This window comes from Lissotriton helveticus, chromosome 2_1 (genome assembly GCF_964261635.1).
Source record: "Lissotriton helveticus chromosome 2_1, aLisHel1.1, whole genome shotgun sequence".
NCBI classification, from domain to species: domain Eukaryota; kingdom Metazoa; phylum Chordata; class Amphibia; order Caudata; family Salamandridae; genus Lissotriton; species Lissotriton helveticus.
Genome location: NC_136059.1, coordinates 1,989,872,703 through 1,989,887,269, shown reverse-complemented (window position 1 = coordinate 1,989,887,269; position 14,567 = coordinate 1,989,872,703). Strand labels below are relative to the sequence as shown.

The 14,567-nt window shown below is 42.4% G+C and overlaps 1 protein-coding gene across 1 annotated transcript in view; it reads right to left on the bottom strand.

The window, feature by feature from the left end:
- The window catches only part of TMEM131L (transmembrane 131 like), a 673,742-nt gene that overhangs the window by 296,286 nt on the left and 362,889 nt on the right, over positions 1 to 14,567 (bottom strand). The window contains exons 12-14 of the mRNA XM_078676947.1: positions 9,444 to 9,549; positions 7,797 to 7,950; positions 4,933 to 5,103 (exon numbers count right to left, since the gene is read on the bottom strand). Of these exons, the coding sequence (XP_078533073.1) occupies positions 4,933 to 5,103; positions 7,797 to 7,950; positions 9,444 to 9,549 (431 nt within the window). The remainder of the gene's footprint in view (positions 1 to 4,932; positions 5,104 to 7,796; positions 7,951 to 9,443; positions 9,550 to 14,567) is intronic.

Genomic DNA, 14,567 nt, shown 5'->3' with positions numbered 1-14,567 from the left:
AGCAAGGCCGCCAGATAAGAACAGTGGGAATGTCTTTAGAATGATTACCCCCTACTCTGCAGGTGCTGACAGACTGAGGAGCTTGATGCGCAAGAATTGGCACATCTTGCTCACAGACGAGGTACTTAGAGAGGATATGCCTGCACATCCCCAGGTGACCTTTAGCAAGGCGAGGTCTCTGGGAGATGCGCTAGTACACAGTCATTTAGAACCCCTACCCACTCAAAGTAATACCAACACTTTAAAAACCATGAGTGGTTTTTTCCCATGCGGGAAATGTAAAGCGTGTAGCAACAGCCGTAGGGTCCTGCAATATGATATCCCTGATGCAGGTATAACTAAGAAAATCAACAAGTTTATCACCTGCAGTACCACCTACGCTGTGTACTGTCTGATATGCCCATGCGGTCTCAGATATATTGGTAGTACCATCAACCAACTTAAACTGAGAGTGCTTGAACATCAGAGGGCTATCGACAAAGTGGACCCCACTTACCCAGTAGCGAGGCATTTTGCCGAGTATCATCAAAGGGACAGAACGAAATTGCGCTACTTTGGCTTGGATTATGTCCCATCCAATCCCCGGGGTGGAGACAGGTTGAGGAGGCTCAGGCGTCTTGAGTCCAGATATATAATCGATCTGTCTACTAAGTTCCCCAAGGGCATGAATAGTGGTGAGGATATGGTGGTTCATTTGGGGAAATAATAGAGCAGGAAATAAGTCTGGAGTCATTCTGTTATGCCTTTATACCATCTATATGCTAGAACATCTTGCATATCTATCCGAAAGCTTGGCCAACCTATGAAAATGCGATAATGTTTAAATTTGAATGTAAATATATGTATATATGTACATATTGTGCTTTGATTTCATGGTATATTATATACTCAGGCTGATTAACAGTCTTTGTAAAATATTGTGTGCATAATTATATACACATGGGTACATATATGTATATATACGTATATACTTTTCCATATCCAATAGCATACTGTGTGTACATATATCATATATATCTCGTATCGAATCTCACTCCTCTTAGACTGTGCTAGTATCTGTATGTTTGTGTATGTAATTTGACTTAGATCATTTTCTACACTTATCAAACTTTGATTCAATGGACTTTATTACTTCGTCCATTCCTTACTGTGTAGTTATGATCATGGTGTATATAGCCTTTTGCTCATCTCCCGCCGGACGGACGTGGGGTATCTGTTTTACTGTGATGCAGGACTGATTATTTAACCACTTTTTTCTATATTTCTTAATTATGGTTGAATCATAGTATTTATCACTGTCCACTTTGACTGCTCATATGAAGTAGGCCACTTCCTTTTTGCACATATTTATGTATAATTTTAGCACCTGATTGTATGTGGTTATGAATTTGTTTATTTTTCTCATCCAAGGGACCTTTGCCGATCCACGGCCTTATTTCTTTTGTGTAATTGTTGGAACGCATTATTGAATTTTGCCCTCTGCGTATTTGATTTAACCAATCCATGGTTCAGATCTGTATGGTTTTTTGACTCTTAGAAAACCACTCTAAGATGGCGCCTTTGGTATTGCTGAGGGTTTAGTCCCTTGTTGATGTTCATGACTAACCACTTGATTGGATTTAAGGTGTGTTTTTGAATTATGGGCTGTGACACCGACGAAGGCTTTCTGCCGAAACGTTTGTCTGTGCTGAATAAACTGCACGCTGATAGTAACTCTCCTGAGTGCTGCCCTCTTCTTTTTCACGGAGAAGTTTTTTGAGCGCAATATATATATATATATATATATATATATATATATCCAAACACGAAGGCTGCCCCAAGTAGACGCCACTCACGGTGAGTTAAAACCTTTAATTGGGGCAACCTTCGTGTTTGGAGATAGATATATATATATATATATATATATATATATATAAATCTACACATTCAACCAGCGTGTTCCTCCCTGCGATCCCAGAAAAGAACAACACAGGAGCCATGGCCTCTGTTCGTGGTGCAATTTAATTCAGACACAACGTCCTACGCGTTTCGGAGTCAACTACTCCTTCATCACGGGCCCGTATATATATTGCTATATGCTTCGGGATCCCGCAGGTGGGCGGGGATCATTCACTGCTTATGACCATTGAGGAGAATTTGACATAAAAGGACCTCGGAGGGCCAGTCTGGGGTGATCTCAACAGTGCTCGATCGTCCCACACCTCCCACAGTACTTGTGACAGAAGCAGAATCTACAAAAACAAACAGCAGGCCTTGAAAGCAGTAAAACCTGAAGGTATCTTGGAGGGAGTCATTGAGAGGGAAGTGTACAAAAAAACTGGAACTGAAAAGACTCCTGGGTCATGATGAAGAGATCCACAAAGGTACAGCTCCCACTTGTGGACCTCCAGCACAAGAGGACTATGATCATTTGCCCTCACACTGAGGGTGCCTGCTTGATTAACAGATACTAAGAAAATTCCTTGTTGCTGAGTCTCCTAAGGAAAATGCTACTTACCAGTATGCATCTGTTCTTGGCATGTAGAGCTGCAGAGTTGCACACCGTGCATAGATCGCCACCTAGTGTTGGGCCCGGATGTTTGCAGTTTGTTGTTGTCCTGAAAAGTTCTTTGGAAGTCACGAGATAGGGGACTCCTCCTTAGGACACATTGAGCATGGGCTCCTCCTTAGGACCACATTGCGCATGGGCATCGGCTCCATCCCCAGATTGTTTTTTTCCGTCATCGGGCTCGGATGTGTTTCCTGCGCTCGGTTTGGAACCGACTTTCCTTCGATGCGCAATCCTCACCCGGTTCGACGGTATTGTTTCGATCGCGCTACACATCGACACGGTTCTCTACCACTTCGAAGTCTTCGATTCTGGTAGTCGACGAAGGCCTTCGGGCCTACCTAGGCCTTACTTTCTTGCTCATGGAAAGGACGCCATTCAAGAAGTGTCCTCAATGTGGGTCGAAGTTTCCCCACACCGACCTACATGAGGTGTGCAACCTTTGCCTTTCACCGGAGCACGAGGCCAAAGACTGTTCGGCGTGTGCCTCATTCCGCTCCAAGAAAACCATTCGGGACCGACGAGTTCGGAGAACTATGGCTCGCTCATCAGCTTCGATCCCCGACGACATCTTCGAAGAGGGCGTCGAGGTGCCAGAACACCAGCACGCCGAAGAGAGTATCGGATCCTCAGATGCCGAAGACTCCGACGTTGAGGAAATCACTCCAGCTCAACGTGTCGTAAGTAAGACAGTCGACCCCAACCCTTCCTCGACACCCTCAAAAAAGGCTTCGGTCACACCCTCACCTTCGGGCCCGGGTGCACACCGAGAAACTGCTTCCCACGCCCCGTGGGAGACCCTCACTCTGCTGGAAGTTAATGGACAAGGGTGAGGGTGAAGTCAGAGGGGCTCGTGAGGCAGAAAGGCCAGCAGAAGTTGGTATACTGCATTTTTGTTGGTGTCATCTACTTGATCCACTACCGTTGCAAAATGAATGGGGGGGGGGGGGGGTCTGGAAATGTTAAGAAGAATTTTCAGCTGGGATTGAACTGGCCTGAAGTGGCCATGAAGCTTTCTATATTGCTGGTGGAATTGCTGCACTGGAGATGCAAATGCAAAACAACAGTTGATGGACAGAATGCAGAACAATGTCATACATTCACCCCAGTACAGAGATCTGGGCCTAAATCCATCGTTTTTTTGCACTTCACACCACCCCAGTTCAGACATGGCCATATGCAAATCAGCCTTGACCCTGTGCCTCATGGGAACAGTCCAGCCCGAACTGCCAAGCCATGTCTTTCCTGGACCGGAATCAAGCATCCTAGGACCGGTTTCTGGCTATCAGCCGTCTTCAACCAGGATAGCTTGACTCCAGTGGTGTGGAGAGCATGGGACTCACGCCTGAGCATACCCATCCCACTCGGGGTGACAAATGCAAAACAACAGTTGATGGACAGAATGCAGAACAATGTCATACATTCACCCCAGTACAGAGATCTGGGCCTAAATCCATCGTTTTTTTGCACTCCACACCACCCCAGTTCAGACATGGCCATATGCAAATCAGCCTTGAATTCCTCTGTGAATAAATTCAAATAGTGGTCGAAGGGTAGAAATACAGATTTAACACCCACTCACTCATTTTTAAGCCGGGTTTCTCCAAAGAGTAGCTCGTGGGCTATTGGCACCTTTCCTGATGCCCTGTAAGTAGGGTTCCTACCTACAGCCCAGTCTACTAACTTCAAAGCTTGGGCTTGGCCTAATTTGTCTATTTACTCCAGAAATACAAAGCATGTTTTCACGACTAAGGATGTGTACTTCCAGAACTCAAATGCTTATATTTGAAAAAAAAATAGCTGAATTCACAAAAAAAAATGTAAACTGATATTTGAAATATATAGGTTGTGCTGCGCTGGAAAGACTTATTACTAATATTATTAACTTGGTGTTAGGGAATTACAGTTATGGCTGTTATGCATTACCAATGCAGAAGAAGAACATTTATAAAGTTGTATTGATATTACTGGTGGCAAGCCTACCTGAGGTGATCACAGCTGGTAATCTTGCATATGGTGCCCACTAACGTAATCATTAATACAGCATGGATAATATTAGTTAGAAGCTCAGGATGATTTTCATGGAGCATACGTTTGTCTTATTAATGAAAGGGTTGGAGGAGTCACACTCAGAATGAACACAGAACAGGAAAAATGAGGCTGCTGGTAAAGCTAGAGGAAGCCTACAACTTAATTGATGGCTACTCTGCATATCTTTTGCAAGCAACAGGCAACAACAGGTAGGCTAACCGACAGTTCGGAATGAATGGATCTTAGAAAGAGCTACAAAATTAATTTGCAGAAGATACTGTACAGTAGCTGCTCCAAAGAGAAGAACAAGTCAGCAAAGCTGCATTTCCAACAGAAGACTAGTAGAATAATACCTTGGATAGCGTGGAGTGAATCTGAAGAGGTATCTCAAATCTCACTCCCAAATTTGTGGCCAAGTAAATATTTGTAAATAAATTTGTTGGAGGGTCTTTGGCATTGAGCTTCAAAGAAAATACATTCCAGCAGCCTGGAGGTAGACTCAACTGATTAGTAAAGTTCAGAATCTATGGAAAAAAGCAAGAACATTAATAACTTGAACACTAGAGTACAACATAACAATAAAAAACACAAAATGTACAAAACCCTGAAAAATTCGTAATGAGTCCTCTTTAAACTTAAAAATGTTTTTTTTTTAATTTTCATATATAACCACAGACTCAGCTGCATATACACAGTGAAAGGTGAAATTTAGAAAAACGATAGCAATGCTTTTAGACAGGAAGAGAGTTACATATATGAATAGGATCTGTTACACTTTTCATCTATAATGACATAGTACAACATTTAGCATGTAACATTATATAAAGCAGTAAGTATTTGACAAGTACCGTCCATAAACCTTAGACGCTGCAACAAGCATTATATCATTTAACTTACAACCTGTTGCAGCTGCATCAGAAGTGATATCAAGGAAGAGTAAGTAATTTCCTGAACGCCCCAAAATGTCATTTGGCTGAGGGACGCATTTCAGCATACAGTTCAAATTGCTCATTACAGCGAATAAGATTATGTAGCCTATTTTGAGAGTAGGTGCACAACCGTATCCCCATGGTCTCACCATTTGTGTTTTTACTAATCGCACTGCCATCCTAGACAATTTTCGGAATGCGCTCAGGATATTTGTCACCCAACTGAGTAATGGCACTTAGGGTTCTAGGTGGGCCATTAGATTAAACATCTTGGAAAGTGAGCTGATCAGCCCTTTCCAAAAATCACATACTTTGGGACATGGCTGAGGTAAATGCAAGAATCCTGTATCTATTACACTTGGGGTTTTACCTGAGACCACATTGCACATGCTCAGTGGGGCTTGAAGCATTACACGTCTCAACTGTATTAGGGAGCAGCTCTGCCTACTTGGGAGAAATATTCATGTTTCAACAATTGTACCTGATGCTGACAGACTTTCCAAGTGTTTTTACCCACTAGGCTTTGCTTTATTTTGTGGAAAACAAAGACAGTGCTCAGTGTTTTTACATGGGACAGTTAAGCCCCCACCCCCATTATTCTGACGTCCATATCCCATGGAGTTCTCCTCATTATTACCTTTCTATTTTGCCTCTGTGCTTAGTCTATTTGCTCTTGTCCCCTTCCTCCAGTTATGATTCTTCTCTCAGTTAGCCAAAAGCAACTTGCCTTCTCCTCTATGCATTCTATGTTGCACTCTCCCCGTTTCCATTTCTTTCCTGGTCTACTATCCATGCCCTTATTTTATTTAATGTTTTGATGGCATCCCTGTGACCTCCCCAGTTTTTGTAATGTTTTCCCTTTGTGGTTTACTTGGGGGTAACATACAGGGGCACCCCAATGGAAAAGTGGCATGACACTTGCCATCTTTGCTTCTATTCCCTTTCTTCAGTGCAGACAAACTCCCCATTGCTTTACTGGGGTGTGAGAGTTGCGTCATATCTTGATTCGACGGCACCACATTTTGGATCTGAAGACTGCCTAATGCATCGTTATTAATTAGTATAGCGTAACTAGTGTATGTCACTTGATGCAATATACAGCAATATGTCAATGCTAATTAGACTCACTGTAATTTTAAATAATGTTGATTGTTGTTCTGTAGAGCTTATGGCATTCCAGGTTTAAAAGTGTATACATATTTATCTTTGAATGACTTTCCACTGTGTTAAAGTGTGTGCGTTTACAATTTGAGGGTAGTACGAAACATTAGGAAAGTTACTTATCCGTCACATGGAAAAATCTTAATCATAAATATTCCATTGGCAACTTATATGATTATCTCATCAAATTGCATAATTGGCTATTTTTCATTACACTTGAAGCAAACCTTGCAGAAAGTGTTAAATGCCAGAGCATAATATGCCTGTAGACATATTTATACATTACTTGTGCATGACTATGCTACATTAGAGCTAGTTGGATGAAAATACTGGTCAGGTCAGAGGAAGATCTGGAACATGGATATTTTATTGTTGTGGAGACTCAACGGTTTTCTGTGAATTAACACAGCTCATGTTGGAAAGAATCATGTCTAATTGAAAGGTGAGATAACATTGACTGATTTAATTGTCAGGTGCCATGCGGTTTTCCAGAACTTCATTAGTAAATGGAGAAGGTAAACACTTTCTACTTAAATGTAAGTCTATTCCCGAGTCTCAAATGCATGAATGCAAACGAGAGCGCACCACCAAACATACATGCTTATTAAGATGGAAGCATTCACAGCTCTAACAATTGTTTTTCAATTATTTATTTTCTGAATAGTCCAAGGACTATTTAGACTTTAGCAGATGTCCTGTCTGCCCTATTTATAATGGATAAGGGTCTTATACACTCCAAGTAGGACATATGGGGCATTGGCTGCTTTCTGATTGATGTCCTGCATCCGGCAAGCACTGAATGAGGCCTTATGTTTCAATGGAAGAAAGAAAGACAGCACTAAATTTGTTTAAACAAAAAACTATGTTAACGTAAACTAAACAGTCCGCAGGTTAACTGCACTTCATTTCGAGAAGTACAGCAAAAATTTCAAAAGAAATGTTTGAAAAGCATGCAATGTAATAGCTTGTTAAAGGCTTTAGGATTGGGTGCACACACTTGTCTGAATTAAGAGCACACAAAGGATACAGCTTACATTGCTGATGTCTAACTCGAGGTAACAAGTTTCTTATGTTTTTGTGATATACCATAAAGCATTCACAATAACTTACTGAAGAACAATGCCTACCTTTAAAACATTCCTGGCTTCTCTAGCGACAAACACATCATGTAACACAATGCTGAAGTCAAAGTTATTGGTCAACCATATTGACCAGACTCCAGAGTCCATGTGATTATGTTGGATGTGAAATGATGCAGCAGAAGGATCAAGGCCAAACACCCTGCAATCAGATGACAAAACAAAGGAGGTGACAAGCAGATCAAAGCAGAAACGATCTCAAAGAGCAATGGTGGGCTTTACCTGTGCAAGAATTTACAAGCTTAACTGTAATACAATGTTTCTAGTGTTCGACACAGAACGTGCTGCAAAGGCATACTACCACGGTCACAATTTGTCATTCATTAAAAACGGAGGGGAAAAAAAGACCCGTCAAACAAAAAAATTAACCCACAAGGAAGCAGCTTGTGTGAAATATCAATTCCATAATGAAAGGGAGACGGATCTGGAGTTATACAATAGGGAAGACATTTTCATTATAATCAAAGACTTAACTTTTAATGTTGTATCTTTTCTTTCTCCTGGCCGTGCTGTAATATCCTTACAAACCAGTGTGAAATTATTACAAATCATGACAAGATGGGAGGACCCAAGCGTAGGCTAGGTTATACCTGGAGGGCCTGAAAAATCTCATTTACCCAAGTTCCAACAGGAAACATTAAGCCAGGATTAAGCCAAGGTGATATTATGTGGTTATTTAAAGCTAAGGCCATCTGGAGAGGGTCATCTCATTGTTTACCAGTGTAGACAGCACCACCTGTCTGCAAACCATTAATTATCTAACATGTATGCATATGTGGCAAGCACAAATTTATATGTATCATGAATGGATTATAATGTATGTTTCATTAGAAACTATTTAAACCCTGAACGTAAAAAGGGACAACCGTGGGGGTGGAGAAGGTGTGTGAAAGAATGAAATGGGGAGGCCCTTTAAATTTATGTCAGGGGTGTAATTATCTAGCTATGAATTTATCAAAATCATCACACTCAGTGGTCTCAAGTCTTCAACTGTGAACACTAAAGTACTTTTCCAGAGCAGTCTGAACTCTTCTTTGTGGCACCTTGATGTGTAGGTAATGATTTGGGATGGTAAATCTTTTATCAATACAAATTTTATATAAACAATTTTTTAGTTTGATTGTTGCTAGATAATGAGGACTATGAGCTTACTGGTCCCAGCCTCCGAAATCAATAATACTTTTCTTTCTAAAATAATTTGAAATTCTCATGTGATTTAAATATGCAAATAATATATGGGATGTGCCTTCAACAATGCAAATACTAATTAACTCAAATCAAGGAAGCACACAAAGGGATGAAGTGCCTTTGTGCAACTCAAGCTAAAGCAATGAACATGTTTTTTCTTCCCACTTTTCCCAATGCTGGTACGGTGTTTGGTTTGTGAGCTTATAATGCATGAGGTGCTTCTTAGAGAAAAGGTTTATAATGGATGGTATACCCTAATTGCTTATCAGTATCCGAATGGCTTAAACAACAATATTTGGCCCCTAAACAAACAAAGCTGCACATTAAAATTGGCAATACCCTATTTATAAAAATAAACAAGCAACACAAGCATAATTAAACTGGGCCATCCCTTTCTTTTATGCATATTTCATAAAAATACTTTAGCAATTCTGCTGTGATACGTACCCTTCATTCACTTGAAAGGAAAAACAAGTCTGTGGTGTTGTAGATCCACTCAACAGATTCATCCTTACTTCTCCCAAGCAGTTAGCATCATGTTCGTGTGTTGCAGCTGGCAAAGCAAACAGAATGTTAAGAGGAATATTTTTAGAACATTTCTCCTTGGCACTTTCTCAATTTTCAAGCACAATACAATGATGTAAACTAATGCAGCCTTAGAGAAGACAAGCAGTTCTCATTCCTTTAATGCTAAATAGGAGTTGCTGATCGCAATTATCAAAAGGCACAAGAGTTGAATATACAAAGGTAACAAGCATTTGCAATGCAATAGGTCTCGCATTATTAAAGTTTGAGCTATTGGCATTGCCAAATAATGCAACACCAATAGCTCAAACTTTAATAATGAGAGACCTATTGCATTGCAAATGCTTGTTTAAAATTTGTTTTCGAATTCCCGACATGAAGCCGGCTGGGGAGGGATGACGTCAGTGCTCTGACCTATGCCATGGCTCCTTGGGTGGAGATGGGTGTAGTAATGAGCAGTTGATGAAGGTGCTAGCCCGAGCCCAGTGCCTAATTACCGCAGTCCCCTCGGAAGGGTGGTCGCGGCGCGCGCACGCACACGCGCACACGCGCACACACACACACACACACACACTCACATATCACATCATTAGGCGGAGCCCCCACTGCCCCGGCACACGGACGTGAACGGGGGACGCTGCCAGCCCATGAGCCGGGGGAGGCGGTGTTGTGCGCTCCCAACCCTACCTGCTGTGCACTAATCCTGTGGGAATCCCCCCCATGAAACATTTCCACGCGTGGACGGGGAAGTAGCTCTCATGAGTCATCACTGGGGCTCCGTAAAGGAGCTATTTTTAACTAAAATAATGTGTGTGGTGGGGGGTGGGTTAGCTCTGGGGCCGCCTCATTCACCAGGGCACACCGGGCATCGCCGCTCGTGGATACAACGGGAAGGTAAAAACCGGTCTGCGAAGTGATATCAAAACACTGGAGGCTTCGTGGGGCGCGCTCAATTAACTCTGATCGACTGTTTGCTGGAAAAACAATATTTCTTCCAAGATTTTCTTACACTTAAATAATGTGACAAAGACCAGATTAAAATATCTTTGTCAAAGGGTGAAATCAGCAGCTCTGTTCCAAGCCGCGCCGGAGCAGAATCTTTGTTGATTCTTGCTGCCATTGTGTTGACGCGGGATCCGTGCGGTGCGTGTTGTCTGAGGCTGCCGACGGGCTGCAGGGGCTAATAACTACAAGGCGCACAGTGTGTCTCGCGGTCACCTCCCAAAACAACAAAACCCACTACTGGATGCGTTCTAGTGCATTTATAAATATATATGTGTGTATATGCACACACAAACAAAGGAAGAAAGAAAGAACTAATAATTGTCCATATTATAGCCACTGGGACGCATGCCCTACTGAGGCTTCGCTAGGCCTTTGCATGCCGCCTGATTGAGTGGGCGGCAGCAGCTGTTAAAGTGCTGTGCTTTGTTTTTCACAACAGCATATCCCCCCCTCCATGAAACCAGTGGTGCGCGCGCACCACAGAGGAGCGAGGTGAACGTGCGCTACTGCGCGTGCTAGCCACCGTCAGGAATGGGCGTAGCAAAGGCGGGACATGCGCCTGACTTTGCCCAATTGCATGCGTGCTTCTTTTAAAAAAGCACGGGAAAGCCAATGAGCTTGTGAGCAGCTTTCAAAACCCCATACAAAAGGGCTCTCGCTGCGCGAGCACTGCTGCGTACTGCAACGCAGGCGCGAGCCCTAACAATGAATAGATTAAAGCAAATGGTTTGAAAACATTACATGCACACTAGAAGAAAATATTTTAATGCCATTTAAACAGCATTGCAAATTTCTCTTTTTATTACAAGTAGATTTGAAATACCCCTCATCAATTTATCAAAAATGCTTCTCCTCTGGTCGGTGGTTGCCAGTATCTCCTGGCAAAGAGTTGACATTTTTGGTTTGAGTGAGTCAAAGTGATCAAAGCAAGTTTTGGCAAACTGCAGGAAAACCATTTGTAATTGCTCGGGATCTAGTGCCCACTCTTGACAATGACTTTCAACATCCTGAGGGATCTTACAAGAATATGTTGTCATTGTTGAGTGCTCATCCTCAAAGAATCTGTGTCATCTTAGGTAAGAAACAACCTCAGTTCATCCCTACTCCTGCTTGCTCGAGGAGTAACTTGAACAATGTAGGTTTCTGGGAGAGTGTTGCTTTCTCATTGTTCATAGAAGTATACCTATGATAGTATAAAGCTAGGTGAGGCTTGCTCTTTGTAAACACACTGTACCCCAGTCTCTACAAACATCTTCAGCATTTGCGAGCTAAAGCTATCCTGAGCCCTAGTTGCAGCTCTGTGGCAACAAGAGCTCTATAGACTACAAAAACGGAATTACATACCCATTATTGGCATCAGTGGAACATTAGTATAGAAAAATCCTTATGATAACTAAATATTGGTACACATCGAAAATACTTCAAGCTGGTAACCAATGCAAGGCAAACCACCACTGAAATGTGACAATGGGCCAGACACATATAAGTGTGCATTAGGACAACATACAATCCAATAGAGTGGGTCTTTGTCTTTACAAATAACTGTAGCCAACGTTATTGGAAAACTGAAATAAAACTACTGGAGGATGTTAACCTAATAGTAATTTCAAGTTTATGAATGGCGCTCTACACTTCATTTTGGTACACAGTGGAATTCATTAATTAAAAAAATTGAAACTTTACATTTTGATTTATTAGTTAATAACTGCAATCAGCAATAAACCAGACTTGATCCAAAAGGAAAATGCTACTTACAAGTGTGCATCTGTTCTTGGCATGTAGAGCTGCAGATCGCCACCTAGTGTTGGGCCCGGATGTTTGCAGTTTGTTGTTGTCCTGAAAAGTTCTTTGGAAGTCACGAGATAGGTGACTCCCCCTTTGGACCACATTGCGCATGGGCATCGGCTCCATCCCCAGATTGTTTTTCGCCATTAGGGAAATGATGGTGCTTTGCAAGAAAAGGAAGGATGCCCATGTAATTTGCATCGAATTAAGATAATACTGGAACAGACAAGGGGAGGCGGGTGGGCGTGTGCAACTCTCCAGCTTTACATGCCAAGAACAGATGCATACTGGTAAGTAGCATTTTCCGTTCGAGGCATATGAGCTGCAGATTGCACACTGTCCATAGATTGTATAGCAGTACCAATCCCTAGCGGCGACCACCCCCATCTGTTGCAGTAGTATGGAATAATGTTTTGAGAACAGCCTGGCCCACATTAGCTTGTTGCGCACATCTACACAATAGTGTTTTGTGAAGGTGTGCGGTGTAGACCATGTAGCTGCTCTGCAGATGTCATCTAGGGGAAATGTTCCCTAAAAATGCCATTGAAGCCCCTATTTTTCTTGTAGAGTGGGCTTTAGGAGGAACAGATAACATACGTTTAGCCTTGTGGTAACAAATCTGTATGCATTTGACAATCCATCTAGCTATCCCAGATTTTGAAATGGGATTACCTTTGTGTGGTGGTGAGAAAGACACAAAAAGTTGTTTTGCCTTACGAAAGGGTTGTGTCCTCTCTATGTAGTATAGCAATGCTCTTTTGACATCTAAAGTGTGAAGAGCTCTTTCTGGTACTGTCTGTGGTTGTGAGAAGAAAACGGGCAGTTCCACAGATTGAATGAGATGGAAGGGAGAAATGACTTTGGGTAAGAATTGCATTTGCAAAAAGGGTTCTTGAATGGTTAGTGCTTGTAGTTCACTAACTCCCCGCAGAGAGGTAATAGCTACTAGGAACGCAACTTTCCATGTTAAAAATTGTAGTTCACATTTGTGTAAGGGTTCAAAAGGAGGCCCCATTAACCGTGTGAGAAGAACGTTTAAATTCCACACAGGTGAAGGTGGTACTCTGGGAGGAATTATTCTTTTAAGGCCTTCCATAAACAGGCACTCTGAATAGATATAGATGTTGTCTGTTTTGCAGATATGCTGCTATTGCCGCAAGATGTAGTCTAATAGATGTATAGGCTAAGTTGCATCTTTGGAGATGCAGTAAGTATCGTATGTTGTGTTGAATAGACACATCTAGAGGATTAATATTGTTGTTGTGACAATATATTACAAATCGTTTCCACTTGGCTGCATAACATGCCCTAGTGGTTGGACGTCGAGCTTCTTTTATGACATTCATGCAGTCTGGAGGAAGGTTCAAATATCCAAATTCTAGGATTTCAGGAGCCAGATCACAAGGTTGATCTGAGCTGGGTCCGGGTGTCTGATCTCTCACGGTTCTGTGTTAAGAGGTGTGTAATTTTTGATGCGGTACTACCGACAGTTGTAGCAGTGTGGTGTACCACGGTTGTCTGGCCCACGTTGGAGCAACTAGGATGAGGGTCAGAGAATGCTGCTGTAGTTTGCGTACTACTAGTAGCATGAGTGGTAGAGGTGGAAAAGAGTACGCAAATCTGTATTGCATCAATATCGCATTGCCTTTGGACAGTGGGTGTAGATATCTGGCTGCGAAGCTTGGGAATTTGACGATTTCGTGGGTGGCAAATAAGTCTATCTGAGTTTGTCCCCACATCTGAAAGTATGGCTGAAGAACTTGCATATGAAGTTCCCACTTGTGGGTCTGTTGTGTTTGTCGACTTAACAGATCCGCTATGGTATTTTGTACTCCTGGAACATGCTGGGCTGGAAGGAATATGTTTTGAGGTATAGGCCTCCGCCATATGTCCTGTGCTAGTTGAGATAGCTGCAGGGAGTGTGTGCCTCCCTGCTTCTGTTTGTAATACATGGCTGTCATGTTGTCTGTGTGGACTAACACAGCTTTGTTTGATACTTGCTTTTGGAAAGCTTTTAGTGCTAGGAATATTGCTAGTAACTCCAGATGATTGATGTGGAGTAACTTTTGTTGTGGTGTCCACCTGCCTTGCATGGTGTGTTGCAGTAGGTGGGCTCCCCATCCGGACAGCGATGCGTCCGCAGTTAAGATTATCTGAGGAACTGGCTCTAGGGACGGTCGTCCCTTGGAAAGGTTTTTGGTTTTCCACCACTGCAGAGAGCGATGAGTCCGACCGTCTACCAACACTAGGTCTGTC